We start from the raw sequence: 21,574 nt of genomic DNA on the forward strand, positions 1-21,574 counted from the left end.
TGGATCTCACTACCTTATAACTCATACGGATTAGAGTAAAGAAAAAAAAGCACGCCGCGCAATCAATACATTTGAGATTTGAGGCATGTGTGCTTAGATTAGGGTGGACGCTAAAAAGCTCCAGGTGGTCGAAAATTTTGATGCTCTCTACTACGACGTCACCCGTAATCATACTTTTTTCTACAATTCTGTGTGTCAATATGGTTGATTGAAGCTCCTCTTCGCATAGCCGTTCAATTGCGGGTTTAGTATCACAGGAACACTATTATCCATGAAGTTCTCGTGGCCGTAATTTTTGTACACCTTCGGGACCACAAGAGCACTCTCTACGCAAACCTCCCGACGAGTTTACACATTAGCATTTATAGGCACACATATTTAAGCCAAAATGTTGGGGGAGATGTTTTGGCTCAGTAAATTGCATACAAAACTAATATTTGAGTTTTCGCGACCGTAACGCGAGTCCTGCGGAATAGGAAAAATCTGATTGAACGAAAGAATCCTAGGTGCTTTTTCAGCCCACTTTCCTTTCAGGTGAGCACTTAAGTTCAACTGCTGCTCAGCGTGCATATTTCAGACAGCTTGAAGTCATAAATGACGAAACGCTGAGGTTTGTTGAAGCTAAACGCAGAACGTTTGTTCAAGCTGCTCATTATTCTTGACTTATTGCACAAAATGAACGCAAACTAGCGATGATGTAGAGTATATCGGTTCACGTAACGCTCAGTAAAATACATCAACCTGCACCCTCTCAACTTATGGCGAAACCAGTTCACAGGGGCCTCAACCTATTGCACTGGACTTCGTGAAAGTAGATTTGATATCACATCCATACTTTGTCAACTACTTGTGTGCGGGTTGCAATATCAGCGTTGTATGGTTGGTGAACAGTAGAATTAAAATAGGTATAACACATTTTCGCTAATCAATTGTTCACTTGCAATATCAGGTGGTCGAATGAGTGCTTATATAATGACGCCTGCTTCAATCTGGAATTTACACAAATATTCATGTAAATGTCGTTGTGTTCTAGTCATGCGCGCGCCTATCAATATTGTATAGTTTCGTGGATGAGTGTTTAGTTGTGCTTGGAATTCATGAATTCAAAAATTCCTTCCACTAGTAGTACGTGTAACAGTGAAGACCTACGAATGTGCAACGCAATAACTTTCAGATTTTGCCACCAACCGTTATAGGAGAGATGTACGTAACGGGTCTGCACATTGTTTTCAGAAAACGCCTTTATATGCAATGGCAGGCTTTCTTTTTATTGACTATTGACTAAAATTCTCGGAATAGTGAACGACATCGATGACATAAACGTATTGTGCGCCTCCCTCAAGTGTGCAGAAGCTGTCAAGCTAGCAACACGCTCTAAAGAAAGTTCTTATAACAATCACATAGTTCACCAGATGCCTCTTTTGAGTGGCCCACACATTAAGGTTCCGAAGATGTAGGATAGCTCAAATCCAAGTAAAGCAAACGAACGATGTTTAAATATTGTAAATGGGAAGAATAATTGCTTTGCTTGAACGATGTTTAAATATTGTAAATAGGAAGAATAATTACTTTGCTTGGGTAACCCATCTAATGTCTACTTTCATCCGCGCAGCACGGGCTTTTGAATGACTTGCGATTACATCACATGGGACTAGTACCAGCGTTCTCAGGCGTATTAGTCACTACAATTTTACTAGTTAAATAACCTGGCTCAACCCGCAACAGATGACGTGTCTATAACTCATGCCTTCAACTCACGCCCTGACGGCACCAACAGTTTTGTAAAGAAAGCAGTGCGAATTCTGGCAACATGAGTCACTGAAAGCTTTTGATACATATTTTCTGCAGTTTTACAACAGGAGAATCACATTTGGCGCACGATTTCAGACTATACCAGTAGCTACACAACACCAATTTTTTCATTAACATAATATTTTATAGTTGTATTCTGTGGTTTATAAACTGTTGAGTGTGTACTTCCAACATAAAAAAAATCGCGGTCCGATTTTATTAACCGAAGCGCACGTCATTTGTTGACAGCCACGAAACTCTATAAATTATCAAACGAAATGTTGAAAATTTTAATAATCCGTGTGTGTTCCAATGATCATAATATTTGTTAACAGATTCAGTTGATTAGAGCATTCGGCAGTGCGTGTTTAGCATTTGTGGTGATGCATCTATGTGTGCAAATGAATAAAAACCCACACGCTCAAGGACGTTCATGAGAACGGAAACAGCACTTTATTAGCATTTTCTTTTTGGGTATGATTATAAGGTTGTGCTCCTTGTACATCCCATCAGCTCGCCGTGGCCTCACTTTGTGAAATTGGCTATATGTACTTTTATATACTTATTTTTATTATTTCAGTTTCTCAACCAGATGGAGCCTATATGGACGTCCCGAACAACTCGCAGAAGGCCTGTTCAGTGTGAGGTAGACAAAGTGAATTATGTTACACCATTGTCGGTTTCATTGAACAGATGTCTATATATCAGAGGAAGTAGGTAAGTTTTTTGTGTTCCGGCTACCTGCCTTTTGCTAATCTCGTGTGTTTATTTGCAGATGTGAAATGGGGATACTTGGAGTGCTTGATACACAGCACAAAGCACGAATGTCTGTATTTCACAATGGTAAGGATATTATATATTGAGAGACGACGTCAGGTCCAACAGAACGATAACTGTATTTAAAACACAGACGCGCGAGCCAGCATTTGAATAGCAGGCCAGAAAGCACGCTGATGATGACGATAATTCTTATGCACAGCTTAAGATTATATTACACTTATACTATAGCGCTCATACTATATCACCTTTTTGTGAGGGTGGTCAGCAACACGTCTATTAAGTAATGGTACGAGTGCGGTATGAAGGACTTTAGGCCAGGAACATGGTCGATCTCGGCACTGCGATGACAGCGGTCGGAAGACAAACTAACGGAGCCACGCAATATTTCATGACAGATCTTCATTTAAGCAAGGTTTAAGAACCCAGATATCTGTGAACGACTGTTTCGTAGAGCCTGGGTGCACAAACAGGTGTTCATGGGACAGTTTCGTCGCCTCGTTGCATTGTTACAACTAGAGGTATCGCATCAGAACAAACTTGCTTCGTGGCCTTAACGATAGAGGTACTGTCACGAGTCTTTCCACGGAAAAGAGTGACGTTGGCAGGGAGCTCTTCATGAAGGAGCGCAGATAGGCCTAGGGACGTGGAGACGAAGCTGGTGTCGAGATGAAAAGACAATGCGACACCATAGATTAGAAAAAACAGGCTGTATTTTTCGTGCTTTCTTTGGCAGTATTCTAGGCGAGCGCAATGAATGATAGAGTTGTGTTCCAGTTTTTTTTATCAGATTGAACACATATAGTAGTTATCTGAAAAAGTTCGAGGAAAACGCTTGGTGAGACAACGTATCTACGGAAGATATCCCAAGGTGGTATTCTGGATGGTGTCAGAGGCCTGTAAGGCTTCTTCGAGGGTACGAAATAAATATTCTCCGCGGTCACTAAGGAGAACACGAGTCGTGCGGTGGTGCAAGAAAGTGGTAGGAAGGACAAAGTCGGTGACTTCAGAGGCATTGTCCCAAAGCAGAGCTTCCGCCTCGGTGCCGGGAGTAAGATGGTCCACAGCAGTAACTATCCAGCAGTAACAGATGATTGTAAGTGAGAAGTTCGTATAAGACTATGGTCACCAACTTTAGCGAAGTATACGGGTTTGATATATGTCATAGAGGGCCGGTAGGAAGAAATATGGAATGTTTTGTGTGCTTGCACGACAAACAGAAATCTATGTACTTATTAACACTAAAGAAAGGACCAGGCGAGAAGCTGTGAGTCCTAATGTGATCGTAGGCTCTAGAAAACTGATGTGGTCAGCCACCGAGTTGTCATAAAAGGCTTCTAAATCTTGAGTCTCAGAGACCGATGTATGACCAGGTCATATCGGCCATCGAGAGTACGCTAAATTGACCAAACTAGCGCTTCTTCGTGAAGCTTAGAACGTGTGAGTTGTCGTCTTAAGCGGCTGTTTGAAGCTTGGGGCAAGCCAGTTGGCCGATCAATGATTGTATGGCGGTGTGCGTCTTCATGTTGGAGTGAAGTGGAGTCTGTCGACCGAATAAATGTACTTGGCGCAGTGAACTTGATATGTCTAAGTCTGGTCGTCTGCGTGTTCGATTCGTTGAAAGGTGCCGCACAGCAGGTAGGTCTGTCAAGGTTTTTTTGCGACAGCGAACAGCGTGACAAGTAGTCTGCATTTGATTCCTCTTACCTGACTGGTATGTTAAACTGTGGTCATACTCCTGCAGTCTGACCACCGAACCCCAAGGTTCCTACGCAGGTTCTCTTGAGAAAACATCCAACTGAGCACATGATGGTGCGTAACTAATATAAAATGGTTGCTTTAAAAGAAGGGCAAAACTTTCGAACAGACCAAAGGATGCCCAGGCATTATTCTTCAGTTCTGCTGCAATTCCATTTGGCCAAAAAAGAAATTATGGTTCGCGTAAGCCACCACTTGCTCTTGGAAAGCATGTTCACCCCACTGAAGGAGAGCTCCAATTACATGCCCACTTTCTTCAGTGTGTAAGGTAGTAGAGGCTGTGCATTAGAAATGGTGAAGTGGCCCTGACGAGAAGAAACAATTTAGGGTTTGGATACAGCTTGACAGTCATTTATTTATGCAAACAATGCCCTCTCGGTCAGAAGTTAGTGAATAAGTGCTCCGTTAGAGGCGAAATCACGCACACACCACCGAGATTGTGATGCAAAGCCGAAAAAGCTGCGAAGGTCATCAAGTGGGGTGCGTTTAGAAAAGTGCCACAGAGCGGCAACCTTGTCAGGATCGGGTTAAATGCCAAACTTGCTGACGACACGACCCTACACTCTGATGCCGGCTCGCCAACCTACGCTTCTTGGTATTAGGTGGGAGACTGGCATTGGCTAGAAATGTAAGCACCTCATCTAAACGTTCCAGGCGTTGCGACACGCCGGACAAAAATATAACGATGTCGTCCACGCAACAATCAATGAAGACAGGTCTTCCTTATCAAGCCGCGCGGTACCATATCAATCAGTCGCTCAAGTGAAGCCGGGCTTTTGCAGATGCCTAAAGGCATCACATTCAATTTAAAGAGGCCACCAGGAATACAAAATGTGGTCTTCTCGCTTTCAGGCTCATGCATCGAGGTCTAACAGTAGCCCGATTATAAGTCAAGACTGGCTTGAAAAGTATTCGACACCCTGAAAGGCGTGAAGGGCCATGACAAGTCCAGACATAGTGCATACATCCTTGCGGATAATTTTGGTTAGTGTCCTGTAAACAGCGCAAAACCACACTGATTCCTTTTTTTTCTAAACTAGGATAATAGGAAGTGACAAACGACGTGCTGAGCGCTAACGTTGCGTTAGCGCTCAGCACGTCGTTTGTCACACGTTTGTACCAACAGAGGAACACCCTGGCCACAGTAGTGATTCTCATTTGTTGTAACTGGTAGGACTGGCACCACGTAAAAAGCGCACAGATGAGCAGGCGATGGTGATACCTGGGAAAATTAAGTGCTGATCCCTATCAACGCGCACAATATGTTCGTCCAAAGTAATCAAGATCTCAATAGCACCAGGACGATGTTATTATAATACAGTGATATTATCTATGAGATGTGACACTACGTACTAGAACCATCAATTTCGCATCCACTACTCATGGCCTCATTGTTTGTTATGAGACAGGCGTTCTACGATGTTATTGGTAACTTCTCTTTTGCGGATACGGCGCCATGGACATTTACGTCCTTTCAAGTCATATTTTCCTCGTTTTGAGAAGGCCTTGTGCGCAGACAGTTAGGTTTGTGATTGCTAACCGACTTTGAAACGTCTAAGAAGCACGCATTTGTAACCAAGATTGACAGTGTTATCAATGTAGAAGTCGGTCAACGCACTTGTTTCTTTACCGCGCACCAGGAATTGGTTAAGGGCCGGTTTTTCCCGTGAATGCCATTTAACACAAAGCCATTTAGCACAAGGACAAGTGTCATAAAAACCAACTTCAATCTCTCATACAAAGTTATCAGAGTGCTTTCATGCGATACGCGACCATGGCGTATATTAGTCGCCATCAGCCGATGGCCAACGAACATTACAAAAAGATCGATTAACACTAACAAGTAAACAATTTCAGCTCACTTCAAGCGATCACGTATAAGCGGTAGACTGTAAAAGCCGATGCGAGACACCATTGTCGTAAGTATAAGAAAATAGTTGACAGTTATGTCACAATAGAAAATGCTTTACCCGCTACGAGCCACTACATTTGGACGTTAGTTATGACCATTCTACAGTAAACTACAGGCAACACATTTTAGCTTCGGCTTATCGAGCACTAGCCAATATAATAAAAATGTGAAAAATACTTATTCTGTACCGCAATCCTCGAGTATTTTTTTCGGAAAGCCCGAAACCATACCTCCTAAAACACTTTGTACGAAACTTGTTCTTCCTAAATTAGGTAGAGACAATTTTTTATCTTTAGAAGAATTGTGGGCATTTGACTTCGAGTAAGTTTTACGACCTTTTATTTTTTTGAGGGTTCTTATGTCGCCAAAAGTATGGAGAACATGGTCCGTATTGGAAATACTTTCATAGAAAGCCAAGATTAGGCAAAAGTTTATGGTTCACATTAGCATAGTGTCACAATGTTTTTCTAAAGACCAAAAATATTTTCAGTCATCCACAGTGCAAGAAACGTTTACGAGTGGCGACAAATTGCGGAAAAAATGCTCATTTTCACAAAAGATCAGCTGTTAATTCAAAACTGAGGCTGTCCTACAAAGTTATGCTCAATAGTTCATTAACTAGTGACTTTTATTGGTGACTTACTCAGAAATTTTTATCAAATAAACTTTGTTTAAGCAAGAAAATATTTTTGGATTTGTGTGCTACCCCTCTGCGGGTTTGCACGTGTGTACACGCTGTAACAATGCGTCTTGGTGGTGGGTGCAAGCTGAATGGACGTCGGGATCACCTGGACGACGTAATCTACTTTGTATGTGCCTATTTCAAACATTTTGGAGCTGGTACTACCCTTAATGAAGGAGAAATGCGAGACCTACTGACTGTATTTATTCGCGTGCAGCTGTCCAGTGGCAGCCTGTGCAGTATGCTTACGCAGCACCGGGAGTGGTAGCGATGTTTGAAACACACGCCTACCTATATGCTAACATTGAGAAGTAAGATTATATATTCAGCAATAGTTAGCTTTTCTGCACATGCAAGCTATCACTGCAATTTTTACTGCGATGACTGCAATTGCTAATTGTCCCTTTTTTCAGACATCTTCAGAACAACTGAAACTTTACTTTTCATGGCATCTGACCATTCCTGTGCCATTTTCAAGGTGGAGTCACTGGAATATTGTACGTGCTTTCAAGCCATTCTTACGCTGCAGAACGCGTTTCAGTAATGACTGTGGTTGTTTAAGTTCGAAACACATACAACCTCCACCTATGATCATCTCTGCCCCACACAAAAAAAAATTTGCAGATGCGCTTCATCCAATCATTTGGGCTAGATTGAGTGATCAATTTTCGCCTCAATTTCGCAATCAATTTTCGCCTGCTTCACAGTGCTGTTTTCTCATGCAAAACTTGTTTGTCTATTTTTCTGGTTTTCTACAACTTCAACACATTAACAAATTCCGAAATAATGACATCAATTTAAAATAAAAGAGGCACTTTAGACAAGAGGGACAAATTATTGTTTTTAATAGGCGTTTGCGCACAGTAGCATGAAACAGATGCGTACGATTAGAAAAGACACATCTTTTGCGGCTTTCTTACCTAGGTAATAACAAACGTTTCATTGTATTCCACGCCGAGTTTAATAAGGTTGCAACTAAATGTTCTCAACTAAGCCCCAGGGATCATCTGTACACGCATTATGCCTTAGAAGTAATAAAGTTGCCGTTCAGATTCATATCAGCACAGGTCAGTATTCAGAGTATAGCTAGCGTAGTTTTTTTTTAGTTCACTGCGACGGCACGCCTTCATGAAACGAAGAACATTATAAGAAAATATCGGGGATCAGCAACACGTTTTTTGATAGCTACTCTTTCAATGTTTACACTTTTTTGCGTTTCAGTGCTGCTATCTCTTTTTCTGGTTTAATTCCGTCATACATATTCTCAATTTTTTCTCTTTCGTTATTTGCAGACTTGTCCTCATTCTTTGCGACAGTACAAAGCAGTCGTACCTCTTGCTTTGTTTTCTTTCTTTCATGCACCGGCATGTTTTAACACGGATCAGGATATAAACATTTTCATCGTCAAGCTTGGCCTGGTCATGTAAATGACGTGAACCAGTGATGATAAAATATGAAATGCGGTCAGCGCTGTTAGTGAGCTATGCACTCAAAGGTGGTGTGGGGCTGCAAGAAAAGCTAAAGCTTGCTTCCGCTTTCAAGTGTCTTGAACACAAAATACCGCTCAGAAATATACACAATACACAATATACACCACAGTAAGGCAAACTTACCAACTTCAAGCCGCACTATTATTCACAAATATTCACTGTTGCCTTCGAAAATTGCTCAAAAAACATGTTACCAGATATTGCGACGAATTGCATTACTGTAAAATCATTAGTTTTTTTCATATGATATTGACTTCTTTTTAATTCCTTTTTGAACAGCTTTATTTTTCTTTTCTGTGTAACCACTCCTGCAAGGGCTGATTGAGCCGGCAGTATGCATAAAAAATTAAGAAATTGAAATGTTTACTGATGGACACTACCACAAATCATCCGATGAGAAGATTTACAGCAGTAATCTTTAGCAACTCTACTGCAGAAACAAGAATCAAAGTTTTCGAGTCCTTCAACTCGTTAGGCTGACTCATTAGATTGTCGGCAGAGTAAGCACTTGTAATTGCCCATGTCGCCATACTGCTAGAAAAGGCATCTCACCTGTTCTACGCCATATATTGCTGCATGTCAGGCAATTAGATACCGTAGTGTCTCAGGAGCATGTATGGCGATAAAAAAATTCCCATATTCAGAGATAGTCAATTGTAAAACAAAGCAGCGTGGTGTTTTGTTTCATTGAAAAAATTTGCCGCGATGAAAGAACAATGGCGCAAATTGTAAGACAGAAAAGTCAACATACGGGCTTGTTGTGAAACATAAGTGAACCGACTTCACGTAGTGTGGCATCTGACAGCGTTGAAACTACGGCCTTGCGTGGGAAGTGATCATTTGCGGCAATCCGCAAGCGGTTCTCGTCAGCCTTGCAGAGAAAAAAACCGTACAAGTTGATTCAGCTGTGGTATAAAGGACTCAAGGGGCAGGCAAAAAGTAGCAGTTGTCGAATGACAATGTGCAATGGGCTGTCCGGCTTTGACACTGGAACACCAACGTGATACTGTTGGACAGTGGTACAATGCGCGCCTGTAGCACTGCCACACGAGCCACACATACAATTTTATCACACCGGCCTGGCTGTATTCGGGATCCACGAGAAAGGAGTGATGGATATCGACACGCAAGTGACGGGAAATTACAAGCAACAACTTGTGGCAGCCAGAAGCGTAGCTGCGTTAGTACAAGAGTCCATCGCAGATTGCGTAATGTCGAGCTGTGCGTCGCTGCGAATGAGTGATGGTACTTTCGGGCAGCTGAGAAAGGACCTTCATTGGAAAGCTTATCCAAGTGTCTTGGCGCTGCTCGGAAAGCAAGTCAGTATACGAGAGCGCCACATCATCGTAGCTGGTAACAGACGCAGTTCTATAATCTTGACACTGTGCAGAGCAGGAAATAGCGTCACCATCTTGATGGCTGCTGCTTGACCTGCTGACGACACGGATATTATAATCTTGGAGCCGTGATTTCCAACGAGCGAGTTCATCGCTTTGGTGTTTTAGTGACGATAACCAGCAGAGGACGTGGTATTCAGTAACGACATCAAATGGCTGGCCATATACGTAGCATCAAAATTTTGTGATTGCCGGAAGGGTGCAGACATTCCTTTTTTTGTCGCGATAGATCTCTTCAGCTCTAGAACGAGTGCGACTGGGATGAAAAACGACGTAATGGTAGAATCCAGGCTTGCGTTGAGCGTAAAAGCCCCAAGGCCGACTCCACTAGCGTTGGTGCGAATTTCAGTTAGGTCATCTGAATTGAAGTGACGGAGTATCTGGGTCGATGTCAACAGGTGGTGTAGTTTTGCGGATGTGTCGTCGCAAGCACAAGATCAGGCTAAAATGTCTTGGCTGTAAGAAAGTTGCAATAATAATGGAGTGATTATGTTAGCGAAATTACGTATGAACCAATGGTAGTATAAGCTGACTCTAATGAAATTATTTGAACATAGGACTATGATGCTCGGCAATTTCGTTAAAGTAAATGGCTTAGGAGTCTCGTCTACGGCATGGTTTCATAGTATCAGGTAGAAGGCCACCCTTACTGACAACATGGTCTAAGATAGTGAGCTTCCGGGTGGCAAATGGACATTTTCTTACTTTGAGTTACAGCACTGCTTGCCTGAGAAATTTCCGGACACTTACGAAGCACGAAAGATGGATGTCGAATTCTTTCAAAAACAAGACAACGTCATGCCGATATCAAAGGCACGCCCTTCGAGGCCTCAAAGAATGTTGTCTATCAGACGCTCGAAAGTGGCAGGGGCGTTGCGAAGCCTGAACGGCGTGACGCTGAGCTCGTAGAAGCGGTCCGTAGTTATAAACGCTGTCTGGGGTTGGTCAGCCTCATTCATGGGTAACTGCCCGTACTCCGACCGAATTTACAGCGAGTAAAAAACTGTTCTTTGTAAACAGTCGATAGTGACGTTCATTCTAGGGAGTGAATAAAATACTTAACGCGTTGGGGCTAGTATATACAGAAGGAGGTCCAGAGCACAAGGCTGAAAGGGGACCTCCTGTGAGAAATACACATGTTGACGAGTACAACTGAATTGCAACTAAAAGCGGTTATAATTATGACAGGAACAAAGAAGTGGTAAACATGCAATACATATTTCATAGATATGGTAATCACACATGTTTCAGTAGTTATACATGACTAAACTAAAATTGCAGTAGAATCTTGAACAAGAGACACTTCATCTAAAGAGACAGCAGACAACTAAAATCTACATGAGTAATGAATGTAAAAAAAGCTTTTACATATATAGCTCAAAAAAAGATAACACTCAAATAGAAATGCGAATTAGTTATGATTGCGAAGTAAGGTAAACAAGTTCATTTTTAAAAATGTTGAATGTGTAATGTGTAGTGCATACTGGTATTGAATGTCAAAAATTTACGGCGGTGAATGTGATGATCTGTTTGCAGTTAATATTGCGTGAATGCGGTAGTAAAAGAATATCGCAAAGGCTGACGTGGTTGAACTAGCGTGTACATATGAAAATTTGTTCAAGGCATTGGCTGTTACGAAGCCGTTACGGCAACTAAATGCGAAATCCCCAACTTATATTAAAATAACTGACACACTCTTAGTACACTATGTGGTTTAAAAAGTGAGGACTCGTTGGTGAAAGAGTATTGAATTTACGTTGTGAATGACTTAGGTTTGGAGATGATAAATTGGAAGGACACGAGAATAATATGTGTTCGCCCATCAAGTGATGTATTACATAGTACACCTGTAGAGAAAGGCGTAGTATAGCGTATGCAATGTATGCGATTTAAAGAATGGTCATGCCTAAATACTGCTCTGATACCACGAACTGTGCTCTGTCGTATAAGTTTAATGTGATGATAATAATTTAGACGAGAATATAGGACTTCTTTCAAGAACGTGCCCTTGATGGTACAAAGATGTCTGTGGGCGTCGATAGTAGTAGCGGAGGTAGGTGAAGGAGCGTTATGACTGGAATGGAAGACACAGAGCTGTGTTTTATTTGTATCACTGTTAAATCGATACCTGTGCACCTGTTCTCAATGTTGTAGAATTCAGAAGACAATCTATTAGTTAGCGCATCGTTGAACTTGTATTTTGTAAGAATAGTTGTATCATCTGCATACAAGAAAAGATCACTGCTGGGTAAAGCCGAGATTAGGACAATAAAATAGATTAGGAATAAAATCTGGTCCAGCAAAAGTTTGAGGACACTTTCGTCTATAGATTTATATGTTAAGACCATGTTAGTTACAGAAACAGCTCTTTGCCTATTAGATAAGTAGTTGTTAATAACCTCTTGTGCAATACCCATGACAACTAATGTGTTAAGCTCAGCTAATAGAATCAGATCTTTTGGGCAGGCCAATAAATAGAGCAATGAAAGAACAACCAAAATCAAGCCGTCTTTAATATGATTGGCAAATAAGAGTACTGCGAAATCCCCTGAATAGCCAGCATGAACACAAAATTGTGGAGTGAGTTTCTTATATATATAAATAATTGTTGTTCAATACGTTTCTCGGTGATTTTGCTGCTTGATGAAAGAATGACAATAAGACGGTAATTACCTATGGACATTTTATTGCCTTTTTAAAGACAAGAAAACTTTTCTTTTAAATATGAAAGATGCCTGTTTTAAACCTATGATTAGTGAAATAGGATAATGGAGTCTAGATGACGTGCGAGATGCATTTAAGATAGATGCTGCCATTTTTTTGGAGGAGTATCACAGGGGAAGCCTTAGGGCTGTCGGACGTGTCTATGACTCCACGACTGAGCATATCAGTCACCTTATTATCGATAACGTGGCGTTCAGCGTGAGAGATAGGTGATAAACGCTTACGCACTGGTACGTGGGTGCCTTTAAATACAATGAAAGGTTGAGATGCTTAGTCGCAGTAGGTTTGTTTGAAGTCGAAACACACCAGAAAGCGATCGAGAAGCGCGAAAAATGGGGTCCGGTGGGCAGCCGGAAGGTACGAGTCAATGAATAAAAGAGGCGTCTAGTGAAGATCTGGTTAACGTGGGAGTAGGAGTAACACTGGCACTTTGAAGTATTATTGCGGGATCCAGATGCTGATTGGCGCAAACAAAATCGATGTTCTCAAGGTAGCTGAGAAATTCTCCACAGAAAATTGTGGTGGTAATGAAAGATGATTCTTGGTGTATATGAGTGAGTGAAAGTTTTCGATTGCAAAAAGAGCAAACCGTAGAAGTATGTTCTCTCAATAAGCGAATTCTTTTAACAGTGTCAACATGGCTTTTCAGAAGGGCGCCTGGTCTCAGGTGATTCACACAGGATTAGAATATAGGTGAGACATCCGTTTCTACGACAGGGACGCCGCGAATAAAGAAGGCTTGTTAGATTAGTCCACGGCGGTTGATGATAATGTAGTTCCGGACTGTCACGATGAACAATGGCATGATGTGTAGAAAGAAAGTCTCAGCCCAATAGAACATCGTGCGAGCAGTTTATAACACGATGAATTGAACCACGTATAGAATGTTCTTAATGAGTAGCCGAGCTCTGCACGCCATAAAAGACTACAGCATACGGAGTTGCCGTACCCAGAGAGACACCAGAAGGTGTAATCACAACATTTTCAGCTTGCGACGCAGTGCTTCACTTAACAGACACAGCAATACCAGTATCGACCAATGCATGAACGTCCACACCTTCAGTGATCCCAACTATTTTATTAGTTGGTTGAGACCAAGGACTTGTAAAGTTCGACAATGGCGAAGTGCTTTCCTCCTCAGTTGCGATGCTCAGTTTTATGTTTAGGCAGGTGGTGCACAGTGAAGCATTGGCGAAGGTGAATGTCGGCGTTATGATGGTGATCGTTAAGGGTTGAAGGCGCAGTAGCTCCAGAAAGGGGTTTTCGAAGTAGCATGAGGAGGCATCTTTTGTGGTGGTTCTGTGTGGGCTTAGCTGAAGGTTTCATCAACTGTACCTGGACGAGAGACGCGAAGGCGACAGTACTGCTGAACATGCCCACGTATACGATCGTAGTAACAGAAAGGTTGGGGATCTGATGTGTGCCAAGGGTTTCTGGAAAGCGTGGAAGAACGGGGGTAAAGTATAACGTGGGTGCCTGCAGGCGCGTGAGTTCCGTAGAAGGTGTTGAATTGGTAAGGAGAGTACGACGTTTGGCGGCACACGTGCCTGCTTTCGCGCGACGTTAGCCTAGGTCAGGAGAGCGGACACAGGTGGTCTCTGGTACATGATTAAAAGTGCCTCAGAGATTGGCTCTTCCATGGCTGGGTGCAGCGATGAGATGAGCTCATGAGTATTGTTTGGGAAGAAGGGCACCAGGATCCCCTGGTGAGCCACTTTCTTTTTCATAAATTGTTAAATTTGTGTCGTCAATACCGTCGGTTCCGGCGAAAGGGTACCAAAGATCAATGCTGACATGCTGGTCGTTGTGAAAGTAGCACACCACGTTTAAATACCCTATTTTCGCATCTCTTTATAGCTTTAGAAGTGCCATATATCGTCTGCAACTGTTTTCAGGTTTTTCACGACCGTCAATGTGGAATGCATCGTCCTCGATGCCCTTCATGACATGTCTGACCCTGGTGGTTTCATACATATTAGAATTTAAGAGACTGAAGCGAATATATATATATATATATATATATAACAAATGAGCTTTAGGCAGTATCACGCTGGCTCTGTTACTCTAGCAAGGAAGGTATTTGACACAACGAATGTTCTAGCCCTATTTGCTCCCCCCGTCAGCCCCGTTCTAGCCCTATTCGTCAGAAGACTAGTCCCACGGCGCCAAAACGTCGAAGCAAACGCTGCTACAACATCAGTTTTATGCCCAATACGTGGCTTCTTGTTCGTTTTGAAGGTAGCACATCGCGTTGAAATACGTTGATTTTGCAACTCACCATAGCTTTGGCAGTTATATATAATATATATATATATATATATATATATATATATATATATATATATATATATAAGGGAGAGAATTGTATATTAAGGACTTTTTTACGCATTTTGCCACAGTAGTAATGAGATCTAACAGACAATAATGCCAAGGAATGTATAGAGGAAGTAATTAGACCAATTGAAATGTATTTATGACGAAAGAAATGTGAGTAACACATAACTTGCCGTGAGCAGGAACCGAACCTGCGACCTTCGAAAGAAGCGTTCGCTATATATATATATATATATATATATATATATATATATATATATATATATATATATATATATATATATATATATATATATATATATATATATTGTTCAGGCGTTTATTAGCCGGCAACGAGCGAGAATATACAATGGCGACAGTCACAGCCAAGCACGGGCTCTCAGCGCGAGCGGCGTCCTTGTTGGGTAGCCCCACTAGAAGGTACTCAAGAGTTCGACCCATTTCATAGTTCGGAGGCTTCGCTACAATTACCCCCAGGTCAAAGAGGGAGCCGCCTGGAGACCTAACAGCTTGTTATTACGAGCGGGTCATAATAAGGCTTCAGGCGCTCCACGTTGACGATGTCTCGCCCACGGCGGCGCATGTCCGAAGATTGTTCAACGGGTTCGATCAGATAGTTGACGGGTGAGGTGCGCTCGATGACACGGTAGGGGCCTTCGTATTTTGGACGTAGTTTGGAAGAGAGGCCAGCGGCAGAGGTCGGGATCGAGAGCCATACAAGCGCACCAGGAAGGAACGTGGGCTCAGAAGTGGTGGAGCCATCACGGATACTCTTCTGCCGCTCTTGCTCTTGCGTCGTAAAAGTCTTGGCAAGCTCGCGACACTCTTCAGCAAGCCTGGCTGTCTCGGAAATAGGTGTACACTCAGATGGATCCGGCTTGTACGGGAGTATCGTGTCCATGGTGTGCGACGGGTGCCTTCCGTACAGCAAGTAGAAAGGTGAAAAACCAGTCGTGCTCTGAGGGGCGGTGTTGTAGGCGTAGATGACGAAGGGCAGTATATTATCCCAATTAGTGTGGTTGGCAGCGACGTACATAGAAAGCATGTCGCCGAGGGTGCGGTTAAAGCGTTCGGTGAGGCCATTCGTCTGTGGGTGGTAAGCAGCAGTTTTGCGGTGGACAGAATGGCACTCCGTCAGAATGGCTTCGACGACTTCCGACAAGAAGACACGGCCTCGATCGCTGAGAAGCTCTTGGGGTGGTCCGTGGCGCAGTATAAATCGATGCAGCAGGAAGGACGCAACATCGCGCGCAGCAGCCGCAGGGAGAGCGGCGGTTTCGGCGTATCGCGTTAAATGGTCAATGGCAACGATGGCCCAGCGGTTACCAGCCGACGTCAGAGGAAGTGGTCCATACAAATCGATACCTACGCGCCCAAAGGGACGGTCAGGGCAAGGTAACGGTTGTAGACTGGCGTGCGACATGTGGGCTGACGGTTTACGGCGTTGGCAAGTGAGGCAAGAGCGAACGAACTGCTGCACATAGCGGTACATCCCGCGCCAGAAGTAGCGTTGTCGAATGCGATGGTAGGTTTTGAATACCCCAGAGTGCGCGCATTGCGGATCAGAATGGTAGGATTCACATATCTCTGACCGCAGACGGCGGGGTATCACGAGTAACCACTGCCGGCCGTCGGCGTCGTAATTGCGTCGGTGTAGGAGGCCGTCACGAATGGCGAAATGGCGAGCTTGACGACGAAATGCACGCGTGGATGGCGTTGCGGATGGATCAGAGAGCATGTCGATGAGCGGGCCGATCCAATTATCCTTTCGCTGTTCGGTAGCGATGATGTCAACATCAATGGCAGAAACAGCAGCCGAGGATACTGAACAGAGCACATCACCTTCAGGCAGAGGGGAGCGCGAGAGGGCGTCGGCGTCAGCATTCTGGCGTCTGTTGCGGTACAGCACGCGGATATCGTAGTCTTGTAAGCGAAGAGCCCAACGGGCGAGACGGCCTGAGGGATCCTTCAATGATGAAAGCCAGCATAGTGCATGATGGTCGGTGACGACATCGAATGGGCGACAATACAAATAAGGTCGAAACTTTGTAAGAGCCCAGACGATCGCCAGGCACTCTTTCTCCGTGACGGTGTAGTTTTTCTCGGCTCTCGTGAGCGTACGGCTTGCATATGCTACGACATATTCAGGGAATCCGGGTTTTCGCTGTGCCAGGACAGCGCCGAGGCCTACTCCGCTGGCGTCCGTGTGCACCTCCGTTGGGGCTGTAGGGTCGTAGTGGCGTAGAATGGGAGGCGACGTCAACAAATGGCGGAGCTTCGCGAACGCGTCATCGCACTCGGATGACCACGAATTGAAGGGCCCGTTGCTTCCAAGGAGCTTCGTCAGCGGTGATATGATCGTGGCGAAATTTCGTATGAAGCGTCGGAAGTATGAGCACAGGCCCACGAAACTACGCAGTTCTTTGACAGATGCAGGTTTGGGGATTTCGGCCACCGCCTGAAGCTTGGCAGGATCAGGAAGAATGCCGTCTTTCGACACGACGTACTCCAGTATGGTGAGTTGCCGTGCTGCAAAGCGGCACTTTTTCAGATTTAGTTGTAAGCCGGCATTGCTCACACGTGCGAAAACTTCTTTCAGACGTTGGAGATGCGTGGAGAAATCCGGAGCAAAGACAATGACATCGTCGAGGTAACACAAGCACGTGTACCATTTCAAGTTGCGCAGAACGGTGTCCATCATGCGCTCAAAGGTCGCAGGTGCATTACATAGACCAAACGGCATGACGTTAAACTCGTACAAGCCGTCTGGCGTGACGAAGGCGGTCTTTGGTCGAGCGTCATCAGCCATGGGTACTTGCCAGTACCCCGAGCGCAGATCGAGAGAAGAAAAAAAATCGGCTCCATGAAGGCTGTCAATCGCGTCATCGATGCGTGGCAGTGGATAAACATCCTTGCGAGTGATCTTATTGAGCCGTCTGTAGTCCACACAGAACCGCACAGAACCGTCTTTCTTCGCAACAAGAACAACAGGAGACGCCCATGGACTGTCGGAGGGCCGAATAACGTCGCGTCGGAGCATATCGTCAACCTGATCATTAATTACTCGACGTTCAGCAGGCGACACGCGATATGGGCGTTGCCGCAAAGGTGGATGGGCACCAGTGTCGATGCGATGCGTAACAACGGACGTGCGACCGAGAGAACTTCGCCCGACATCGAAAGAAGAACGATATTCTTGTAACAGGTCCAGAAGTTGGGAACGCTGTACGGCCGTAAGGTTGTCAGCGATGGAGGAGCCAAATACATCAGCAGACGACGAACCAGAAGTGGAAACAGCATTGATGGTACACGACCTGGGAGCGCGCGTGTCATCGGGTACGTCCAGGACTTGTGCGTCGTCGACTGGTTCCACTCTGCCGAGACATTCCCCTCGAAGCAAGGTAACAGCGTACGGGAACGGGTTGGTTACAAAAATAGCAGTGTTGCCCTGGTTGACCTGCACGGTCGCGAAAGGTACTAGCAATCCTTTCCTGCTGCAAGCGCGGTCAGATGGCGAAACAAGTCCAATGGTGTCGGAGAGACCAGCGCAGTAGACAGACACAGCCGTCGTCGAGTTTGGAGGCACTGTTGTATCGTCTTTCGTTAGAATCTTGCTCAGTGTCGGGGGACTGTCTTCTGGCGTAAAATGCGAGAAGGGTGAGAGCTCAATTTCGGCGGCGGCACAATGGATGACGGCGTCATGGCGGGAGAGAAAGTCCCATCCCAGGATGACGTCATGAGAGCATGCCTGAATGATTATGAACTGGGCGACATACAGAACGTCCTGGATGACAACGCGAGCTGTGCACCCTGCTGTAGGATGAATCCGGTGCAAACTTGCAGTACGGAGGGATAACCCAGAAAGTGGCGTCGTCACTTTTCGAAGTAAGCGGCAGAGTTTTTTGTCCATAACTGACACGGCAGCTCCAATGTCAATAAGAGCCGATGCACAAACACCGTCCACAAGCACGTCAATGACATTCGAGGGGCTGCTCTGAGGGCTTTCACATTGCGATAGCGTCGCAGTCCTTGCCTCAGGGACTGCGACGACTAGTTTTCCCGCTCATGAGCTGCCGCACTTGGCCGCATGGGAGACAGGGAACGGCGTCGTGGAGACGGTGATCTTCGAGATGGACCTGGGCGAGATCGAGGTGGCATAGACGGCGGTTCTTCGCGATAAGGACGGCTGAGTTGGCCAGCAACAGGTGAAGAAATTGGAGCCGGCTGTACGCGATGGCAATAACGGGCCACGTGACCGGCGTAACCACAGGCAAAGCAGATGGGCCGGTTGTCGGGTGTGCGCCATCTGTTCACCGGGGTAGGTCTCACCCATGTCGCAAGGGCTGATGGACGGAACGGTGGCTGCATGGTGGACTGAAGCTGAGGTTGAGGGGTTACGTCAACATACGTAGCGGGCATACCCGCTGCAACGGACGGAGGTCGTGCAGCAGCTTCAGCGTAGGTCAGAGGGGCGGGTGCTTGAACGACTTGGGGTGGCCTGGAGACCACTTGCGCGTAACTCAGGGACGCAGGAGCCGGAGGCTGTTGGGGGTGGTAAGCAGGCATTACCTCCGCTATTTCCTGTTCAATCGCTCGGCGGATGGGAGGGAGAAGGGTAGTAGCCGATTGTTGAACCGCAGGTTGGTGGGAAAAGGGCAGGAGGGAGAACTGACGCGCGATTTCCTCACGGATAAAGGACTTCAGTTCTGCCATCAACGCCACTTGGTCACAACTGGCCTCCAAGCCAGCAAGCGTTGCAGCTCGTCGTGGGGAGCGTTAGGTCATTGAACGCTGCCGGCGGAGCTCCTCGTAGCTCTGGCACAGTGTGATGACCTCAGCCACCGTGCCGGGGTTTTTGGCGAGCAGCATCGTGAAGGCATCATCGTCGATGCCTTTCATGATGTTTCGGATCTTGTCAGACTCGGACATGGTGTGATTGGATTTGTTACATAGGTCGAGTACATCTTCAATATAGCTGGTGAATGACTCACCAGCCTCCTGAGCACGTTCACGCAAGCCCTGCTCGGCTTGCAGCTTGCGAACAGCAGGGAGGCCGAAGACGTTGACGATTGCGGTCTTGAAATCGGACGAGGTGGCAAAATCAGACGCGTGGTTGTTGTACCACAAACTGGCGACACCGGCAAGGTAAAACACCAAGTTGGTCAGCTTGTCGTTCTCGTCCCATTTGTTGGGGACGCTCACGCGTTCGTAAATGGCGAGCCAGTCCTTCACGTCAGTGCCATCAGCGCCAGTGAAGATGGGTGGATCGCGGATTCTGGGGACACCGGAACAAGGGGGTGGCATTGGAGGAGGCGTTTGCTGAGAAGCGTCTTGGTACATAGTAGATGGCAGGGTACGTGATCGTAGCTCCAAAGGCATAGACAGGGACCGCAGCACTCTCCACCAAATTGTTATGGCGTTTATTAGCCGGCAACGAGCGAGAATATACAATGGCGACAGTCACAGCCAAGCGCGGGCTCTCAGCGCGAGCGGCGTCCTTGTTGGGTAGCCCCACTAGAAGGTACTCAAGTCAAGAGTTCGACCCATTTCATAGTTCGGAGGCTTCGCTACAATATATATATATATATATATATATATATATATATATATATATATATATATATATAGATAGATAAATATATATATATATATCATCAGAAATTAAAGGTTGGCATGTTTTAATCGGCCTTTTTTTGTTTCTAGGGGGCTTTACGTACTACGATCTGCGTTTGAGAAATTCAGCTGTTGGCACTGGTCCCCGTCCATCTTGTCAAACTCACTTTCAACGCCTCACTGGAAATCGACCTTCTTTTAAGGTCTATTTTTCGCGATGTCAGCGGCTACTTAGGCAAGGAAATTAGGTGTATGAAGGTTTTCACCTGAGTGTTTTATTTTCATGCTGGTAATAAATAAACAATGCTCAGCTTGGCCTACTTTAGAACTGTCAATAAATCTATCAGCTTCATGCGTTGTTCGATGCCTTTCGCTTATGGGTAAACATACTATGCCGATTGTAGTGTAAATATGACAATCACATTCATATAACAAGCTTAGTTTTACTCAACTATTTAGCCATTCTAACAAAAGTTAAAATTTGTGACTTGCTGCTTGAACATGAAGATATACACACGAAAGGCACACAAAAACAAAGTTGAAATCTTTCCACTGTGGGTCTGGTGTTTTCTACGTGACCTGGACGATACACCAGAACACACTATTGTGTTGTGGTGTATACATCAGCCTGGTGTGCTACGTTCTGACCCGTTCTAGTGTGTCCTAGTGAGATATTCTGGTGTTAAAGGTTGTCCAGTTTGGTGTGTCCCAGTGGGAACGCCGACCCAGAGTGGTGTGTTCTGGTGGGACATGTTCTGGTGGGGTGTGATCTGGTGAGGAGACCACTGGTGTTGTGTGTTATCGTTTAATGTGTTCTGGTGGACTCAAGAAATATATGTTTCTTCTTGAGACCAAGAATTTCATTCAACAGAGTGCACTCGAACTGACACTCTTTAATATTTTTCTCAACCAGACTCACTTGTACTTAAACTCACCAAAATATTGCTCAGCCGGTGTCTCTCAGACTCGTAGCTCAACCATTTTCGATGAGTTGAATCATGAATTCGTTAACCTAAAATTAGATTTTCCAACCATGGTGTCAATGTGCTTTACTATCTTTGGCATTAATCCTTGACACTCACAAATAACACCCGTA

At 44.9% G+C, this 21,574-nt stretch overlaps 1 protein-coding gene across 1 annotated transcript in view; it reads left to right on the forward strand.

The window, feature by feature from the left end:
- LOC142771405 (uncharacterized) overlaps positions 1 to 20,830 on the forward strand; it is a 33,203-nt gene extending 12,373 nt beyond the window's left edge. The window contains exons 2-5 of the mRNA XM_075872888.1: positions 2,372 to 2,508; positions 2,567 to 2,634; positions 7,334 to 7,417; positions 20,569 to 20,830. Of these exons, the coding sequence (XP_075729003.1) occupies positions 2,372 to 2,508; positions 2,567 to 2,634; positions 7,334 to 7,417; positions 20,569 to 20,726 (447 nt within the window). The 3' untranslated portion in view covers positions 20,727 to 20,830. The remainder of the gene's footprint in view (positions 1 to 2,371; positions 2,509 to 2,566; positions 2,635 to 7,333; positions 7,418 to 20,568) is intronic.
- Positions 20,831 to 21,574: the final 744 nt, after the last annotated feature.

Source organism: Rhipicephalus microplus, chromosome 9, assembly GCF_043290135.1.
Source record: "Rhipicephalus microplus isolate Deutch F79 chromosome 9, USDA_Rmic, whole genome shotgun sequence".
Classification (NCBI taxonomy): Eukaryota; Metazoa; Arthropoda; class Arachnida; order Ixodida; family Ixodidae; genus Rhipicephalus; species Rhipicephalus microplus.